The following is an 8,558-nucleotide window of genomic DNA, read 5'->3' as shown; positions in this document are numbered from 1 at the left end:
ACCATCTCTTTAAATGCCTTCATTTGTGTGCAAGAATTAAATTGCAGTTATATTGTTTTACATAAAAAAGCACTAAAATAATGGCATTAACGGAGGCTGGTTGCACATCCCCAAAATATAAATGCCTGGAGATGATATACAGCTTGGAAGCATTAAGCTTTAAGACTCCTTGGAGCTGCCAAGGAATAAGTTTAGATTTAAGGGAGAATTAGAATTGTAGGACTTTCTTTAACCCCTTGGTTGCTAAAGGGATGATAGATTCGTAGGTGCTCATTAGGTTGCTAAGAGGATAGGACATATTAAATTAATTGTGGCTTGTTTCGCTTATGGTTTCTAGTGTTATATAGTTTTGTGAAGCAACCCAATACACAAGATCTCACACAGCCAATGAGAACGTAGAAAAGTAATGATTACAACTGACAAACATAGTCACGTGGATAATTTAGAATTACAAATATTTACAAAACCCGTTTTGCAATTGATTCCCGTTTTATGAGGGTAAAGTCTCACTGGATGGAAGGAGAACTTTTGCAGATAGAAACAAGGGTCTGGTTATCAATGTTCTGGGCCATTCCAGTGGCACTGTTTGGGGTTTAAAAAAAAAAACTTGCAGGACTCATAAACATGAGACTGCCCATATGAAATATTTTGTTGCTGTCATGTCTAAGTATTTCAAACCTTACAAGACAGTGTCATTTTTACTTTTTAACTGTTTTCAAGTCTTCTGTGCATATGTTGGTGTTTTTTTCCTTTAAACTCATATTTTGAAGACATTTTTGTGATGCAGAGATGCTTGACAGTAGAACTTGTTCTATGTATTGGGATGTTAGCAATTACAAGGCTATGGGTTATATTGCTGTTAATTTTCCAAGACTGCCAGAGATGGAAACAGTGGTGATTCTAGAACATAATATTTCTAGGCATAAACATGAACACAAAAATCCAAACATAAGGGTGCAGAGGATTAGGGAAGAACCTCATATTTTACTACCTATTCCTAGCTCTATTCATTGTTTAAAAATGCCCTTTCTCCTTTCTTTACCCCTCTCCCTGCTCTGAGCACCGAACTTGTAGAAACAGTGCTATCTTGCAAAATCAGGGTAGCTGGCACCTCTGCGTTGTGAGGGTGCAATTATACAACCTTTAGCCTAACTGGCAAGGATACACAGAACATGGGCCACTCTGTGTTGGTTCTGCTGTGCGACTGAGCTGTTTTATTGAAACACATGTGCCCAGAGTGCGGCTGTACTTGTATAAGACAGAACAAGGAGAAGATATCCCCTCCAGCAGACTGACAGTGCTATCAAACACTATTATACATTCAGCTTGTGTACGCCAAAAATACATTGTGTACTAACAGAAAGAGAGAAATGAAAATGATCAGCATGTGTCTATAGCAGGTTGTGTCGTCCTTATTGTTTTGTTTATTCGATAATCGTCTGATGTACAAAATAAACACACGTAAAGTTTATATATATATAAACAATTAACAAATAATACTATACTCTACAATCTGAATACTAAGGTAATGTTGGCATTAATGCCAGGGCTACGGACTGGGGTAAGAAATTGAAGATTAGGTATTAGGGTTGGGAGTTAGGGATTGCAGGTTAGGTACTAGGAGTCATTAATTTGGGTTAGAGATGTGTTTATGGATTGTTTAGGAATTGTGTTAAAGAAAGGGTGTAATGGTTGTATTTAGGGAATTGATAATGTGTTTAGGGCTTTGGGTTAATGATTATGTCAAGGGATTTGAGGTTAGGGGGTGGGGATGGGTGTGGGTTGGGTGGGGATTATATATTTACTGTTAAGGCATGGGCTGGGGTTATGTGTCATAGTTAGGGATTGGAGGATAGGTATTGTGTTTAGGGTTATGAGTTGTTTAGGGATTGTGGTTATAAACTATAATTATTGAATGTGATTAGGGTTTGGGGTTAGGGATAACATTTAGGAATTTGGAGTTAGGAAATGGGATTATGGATCATGGTTAGTTACTGGACCAGGAATATGGGTTTTGTATTGGCCGGTTTAAGAGAATGTGGCTCTGAATAGAGATTACTGACTAGACTTAAGAAATGGGGTTAGGGAATGAGATTGTGTATCAGGGTTAGTTAATGGACCATGAATATAGGTTGGTGTAAGAGAATGTGGCTATGACTAGAGGTTATGGATTGGGTATAAGGAATGTGGTAAGGGCTTGGGTTTTGGGGTTAACATTTAGGAATTTGTAGTTAGGAAATGGGATTATGGATCATGGTTAGTTACTGGGACCAGGAATATGGCTTGTGTATTGGCCGGTTTAAGAGAATGTGGCTATGAATAGGGATTACTGATTGGGTTTAAGAAATGGGGTTAGCGAATGAGATTGTGTATTAGGGTTAGTTACTGGGATAATGAATATAGGTTGGTGTAAGAGAATGTGGCTATGACTAGAGCTTATGAATTGGGTATAAGGAATGTGTTAAGGGCTTGGGTTTTGGGGTAAACATTTAGGAATTTTTAGTTAGGAAATGGGATTATGGATCATGGTTAGTTACTGGGACCAGGAATATGGGTTGTGTATGGGCTGATATAAGAGAATGTGGCTATGAATAGAGGTTATGGATTGGCTATAAGAAATGGGGTTAGAGATAGCATTTAGGAATTTGTAGTTAGTTAATAAGATTATGGATCATGGTTAGTTATTGGGACCAGGAATATGGGTTGTGTATTGGTTGGTATCAGAGAATGTGTATATGAATAGAGGCTACAGATTGAGTTTAAGGAATGGGGTTAGGCAAGTTAATATGTTTAAAATGTACATCACTTAAGATCCTCAAACACAAGCCACTTGCACGTTAAGGGGGAAAAAGAGAAAGTTTACAACAAAATGCCACAATATAAAAGTCTGGATTCTCACCTGGTACCACTAGCCATGGGTTACTTTGTTGCCCTTTGTGTTTTGCCAGATTCATGCCCTGTGATGCTCCCACTAGAATGTGATCTTAGGTCTGCCAGTACACAAGCATATTCCTGGGGACAAGAGGACATAATTAGTGCTGTTTATGTTAATGTATTTTATCGTTACTTGTTAACAATATTCCCAGCAGATAGAATATAAACAAATTGGTTTTAGCAATAATATAGTGTCAATACATGTCCTATCAGTCACTAGAAGCCCCCAGGGTACATAACATCTACATAACGTATGACAGTTGGTTCATTCTCTAAAGTAACGTCTTGTTTGTGAACAACAAATTCTGGTACTAGTGTTTGTCAAGGAAACTGGTCCCAGGAATGGTCTGAGAGTTAGGAATGATGAAGGCGCGGGACAGGAATGTGTGTGGGAGAAAAGGAGAAATAAACTGAGACAATAATTAAAACCTTGCATGCTGTGCTAGCGAGGCAATGTAACGTACACTTGCTACACAGTGTACACTGCTCTGAATATCATAGATGGTTTAGGGAGGAAGCCAATCTAATATCAATTCATTATAGCACAAATAAGTAAAGAATCTCTGCATTTTCGCTAATTGCATTAAACAAAACCCTATCACATACTAAGACAATGAAAGGAGAGGGTAAGCGCTAGAAGCTTAAAAGGCATAGGACTGGATGATTGCTAAATACTATAAAATTGTTTTAAAAATGTTTAATACATATAATATATATAACAATACTGCAACAATGTAAAAAAGATTATGTGCATGGATCCATGACTGTAGCTTAAAAACATACAAACATTATATAGAAATGTATAAAATAATGCTGTGTTCTAAAAGTAAACCAGATGTTAAACCAACTTGTGGTTGATAATGGTGATAAATGTGAATGATGGATAAAATCCAGTAGAATCACAATAAAAATCTAAAAATGTTCACAACAATGTTCACAACAAAGATAAAACCTGTGATGTGATTTAAAAGAACGTCATCAAAAAGGTATGTGAGGTCCCAAAATTTTTTGGATAGTGCAAAAAATGAATATAAAATGAAAAATGTGGTACATTCAAGAGTTTCTGATACAAAGTCAAATTGTGATGAATCCTCCAATGGGGTCGTGAAGAAGTGCTAGGTGTAAAAGGTAGATCCAAAAACCAATGTCAATTATCAGGTGACCGAGTGGAACAGTAGTTGGCCAATTGTATCAAATGTAAAAATTAAAAAATGATTGTAATAAATGTGATCACATAAAAAAGTTGAAAAAATGGGAGACAAAAAGAGAGGAAAAAAATGGTGCAATGGTTATACAATATTTATCCAGATGAGTGTCCATGTGTTAGGTATCCATAATGGTAGACTAAACAAAAATGTGATAATAAATGGAAGTGTGAAAAAATTAGTAATAATAAAATATAAAAAATATATAAAAGATGTATTTAAAAAAAAAAAAATGATAAAAATGCAAAAAAACCTGTGGAAAGAAACAATAGTACAAAACTGTTTGTACACAGTAAAAGACAATTAAAAATAAGCTTGCCAGTATGTCAACGCGTTTTGGCCTGGATTAGGCCTCTCTCCTCTCATTGTATTCCATCCTCTGTTAATCCGCTAGGAGACTAACCTGTGAGTAAGCTTAAGGCCAATATCTATTAGCACTTAGTCCACTCCTACTTACACTGGTTCTTATTCCAATCACATACTAAGCCAGAAGCTAAGAATGTATCTTTATAAAAATAATACAGACATGAAGAAATGAAAAGGTAAAATTAAGGGGTGTTTTAATGATACCAAAACCATATCATGCAAGAAAATAGTATTACCTGATTTGTTATGGCGCAATTTACTTCTGAAGCACAACAAACCGTAAGCAGTGAGCACTTTATGTAAAACATTGTTACAAACATTATTGCAAACACTGCTACTGTAAAAGATGTGCACATTCAGGGCCCGATTACGAGTGGAGCTCTAACATTTGAATGCAAACAATAAGGGGTTTATTGCGGGTGTTTGCACTCTTCTGGTTTACTGCTGGTATTACGAGTTGAAAATAAACCCAATTGCTTGAGCGCAATCGCAATTTATGCTAGAATGATTACCACGTCCTCAGAGCTCTAGTTAACTGTTTTGTGGAACAAAAAAGTTGCACAAAACAGATCAAAAATACATTACAAAGTACAGTTACACTCACAATAACACATCTAATAAATATACATTACACAGTACAGTTACACACATAACACTGTCTAATAAATATACATTACACAGTACAGTTACACTCATATTAACACTGTCTAATAAATATACATTACATAGTACAGTTACACTCATAATAACACCATCTAATAATATACATTACACAGTACAGTTACACTCATAATAACACTGTCTAATAAATATACATTACACAGTACAGTTACACTTATAATAACACTGTCTAATAAATATACATTACACAGTATAGTTACACTCATATTAACACTGTCTAATAAATATACATTACACAGTACAGTTACACTTATAATAACACTGTCTAATAAATATACATTACACTGTACAGTTACACTCACAATAACACTATCTAATAAATGTACAGTTACAGTCACAATAAAACTATCTAATAAATATACATTACACAGTGCAGTTACACTCATAACACTGTCTAATAAATATACATTACACAGTACAGTTACACTCATAACACCATCTAATAAATATACATTACACAGTACAGTTACACTCATAACACTGTCCAAAATATACCTTACACAGTACAGTTACACTCACAATAACACTGTCTAATAAATATACATTACACAGTACAGTTACACTTATAATAACACTATCTAATATACTTTACACAGTACCGTTACATTCATAATAACACATCTAATAAAAATACATTACAGAGTACAGTTACACTCACAATAACACATCTAATAAATATACATTACACAGTACAGTTACACACATAACACTGTCTAATAAATATACATTACACAGTACAGTTACACTTATAATAACACTGTCTAATAAATATACATTACACTGTACAGTTACACTCACAATAACACTATCTAATAAATATACATTACACAGTACAGTTACAGTCACAATAAAACTATCTAATAAATATACATTACACAGTGCAGTTACACTCATAACACTGTCTAATAAATATACATTACACAGTACAGTTACACATATAATAACTGTCTAATAATATACATTACACAGTACAATTACACTCATAACACCATCTAATAAATATACATTACACAGTACAGTTACACTCATAACACTGTCCAAAATATACCTTACACAGTACAGTTACACTCACAATAACACTGTCTAATAAATATACATTACACAGTACAGTTACACTTATAATAACACTATCTAATATACTTTACACAGTACCGTTACATTCATAATAACACATCTAATAAAAATACATTACAGAGTACAGTTACACTCATATTAACACTGTCTAATAAAAATACATAAAAAGGAAAAGTTAGACACATAATAACACTGTCTAATAAATATACTTTTCACAGTACAGTTACACATATAATAACACCATCTAATAAATATACATTACACAGTACATTTACACACATAATAACACTGTCTAATACATATACATTACACAGTACAGTTACACTCACAATAACACTATCTAATAAATATACATTACACAGTACAGTTACACTCATATTAACACTGTCTAATAAATATAAATTACACAGTACAGTTACATTCACAATAACACTGTCTAATAAATATACATTACACAGTACAGTTACACTCATAATAACACTGTCTAATAAATATACATTACACAGTACAGTTACACACATAATAACACTATCTAATAAATATATATTACACAGTACAGTTACATTCACAATAACACTGTCTAATAAATATACATTACACAGTACAGTTACACTCATATTAACACTGTCTAATAAAAATACATTATAAAGTACAGTTACAGTCGTATTCGATCGGGTTGATTTCTGTCCGCAACCTCAGAGCAGGTGGACAAGTTATGAAGTAGTGGTCTTTTCGGAGCTTGATAATTCGGCCCCTAAACATATATATATGTGTGTGTGGTGTGTACATATGTATTTATATGTGTATATATGTATTTACAGACATATATATACACATACAAACACACAAATACATATGTACACACATATAGACATATACGTATATATAAGTGCATTGGAGCCCTTTGCAGTTAAGTAGATGAATACATGTAAAAGCATATTTATGCAATATTTATATTTAATTAAAGTGTTATACTGTGTATGTACTGTAAATATTTCACATTCCAATGTTCATGTAATAATATATATATAGGTGCAGATATATATTTTACCAAAATACCATCAGATATAAGTAGAAATATGTATTTATGAATAAATAGAACATATTCTGTTATGTGAAGAACATTGGAATGTGAAATATATATTTATATGTCGGGTTAGTGTACTTGAGAATATGATCAGGTTTGCATGCGAGTCAGGTTTTTTTACCACTTTATTTTACTCCTGGGATGTCTATAGGGGAATACGTGAACGTGCACATGATATTCTAGCTTTGTTTTTTTGTGCTTGTCAGGTTAGTGCACCAGCGAAAAAAGTTTACTTTCAACTCATAATACGAGTGCAGCCCAAGGAGCACAAAAAGCTGAACTTCTAGGGCAGTTAGCGCTCGGGTGTTAAATAGCACTCTGTCATCTGGCCCTCTATCAGTAAGCTCTACAGTTTGCCTTTGCTGTCTGCATACACCACACTATAGGGTCCCTAATATATATAGATAATAAGACTGTCCACCCACTGAAAATCTCACTACATACAATATGATCGGGGCAAATAAAGCTATTAAAGGGACAGTGTCACCCATATCAAAGAGCAGCATCTAAACAGGTTGATTTTTGTTTTTTGCTTGTGAAGTAAAAGCTTTTTACATTTAAATTGAAACTAATACAGTTGTCTTGGGTGATAGGTATTTCCTAGTAATGCTCACTGGCCGTTAGATACTTCCTGTGTATGCTCACTGATTGATAGGTAAGTCCTGCTAATGCTTATTGGCTGAAAGTTACTTCCTGATAATGTTCGTTGGCTGATAGGCACTTCCTGCTGATGTTAATTGGCTAAATGATAGGCACTTACTGCTAATGTATATTGACTAATTTATAGGCGCTTCCTGCTAATGTTAATTGGCTAATTTATAGGCACTTCCTGCTAATGTTAATTGGCTATTTTATAGGCACTTCCTGCTGATGTTAATTGGCTAAATGATAGGCACTTACTGCTAATGTATATTGACTAATTTATAGGCACTTCCTGCTAATGCTTATTGACTAATTTATAGGCGCTTCCTGCTAATGTTAATTGGCTAATTTATAGGCACTTCCTGCTAATGTTAATTGGCTAATTGATAGGCACTTCCTGCTAATGTATATTGACTAATTTATAGGCACTGCCTGCTAATGCTAATTGGCTAATTTATATGCACTTCCTGCTAATGCTAATTGGCTAATTTATCGGCACTGCCTGCTAATGTATATTGACTAATTTATAGGCACTTCCTGTTAATGTTAATTGATAGGTACTTCCTGCT

General features: G+C 34.1%; 1 protein-coding gene across 1 annotated transcript in view; it reads right to left on the bottom strand.

Annotated features, from left to right (window-relative positions):
• LRRC24 (leucine rich repeat containing 24) overlaps positions 1–8,558 on the bottom strand; it is a 516,058-nt gene that overhangs the window by 402,613 nt on the left and 104,887 nt on the right. The window contains exon 2 of the mRNA XM_053715436.1: positions 2,900–3,012. Coding sequence (XP_053571411.1) covers positions 2,900–2,916 — 17 coding nt within the window. The 5' untranslated portion in view covers positions 2,917–3,012. The remainder of the gene's footprint in view (positions 1–2,899; positions 3,013–8,558) is intronic.

The sequence above is a fragment of the Bombina bombina genome, chromosome 5, assembly GCF_027579735.1.
Source record: "Bombina bombina isolate aBomBom1 chromosome 5, aBomBom1.pri, whole genome shotgun sequence".
Lineage (NCBI taxonomy): Eukaryota > Metazoa > Chordata > Amphibia > Anura > Bombinatoridae > Bombina > Bombina bombina.
This window is presented reverse-complemented; position numbering and strand designations above follow the sequence as displayed.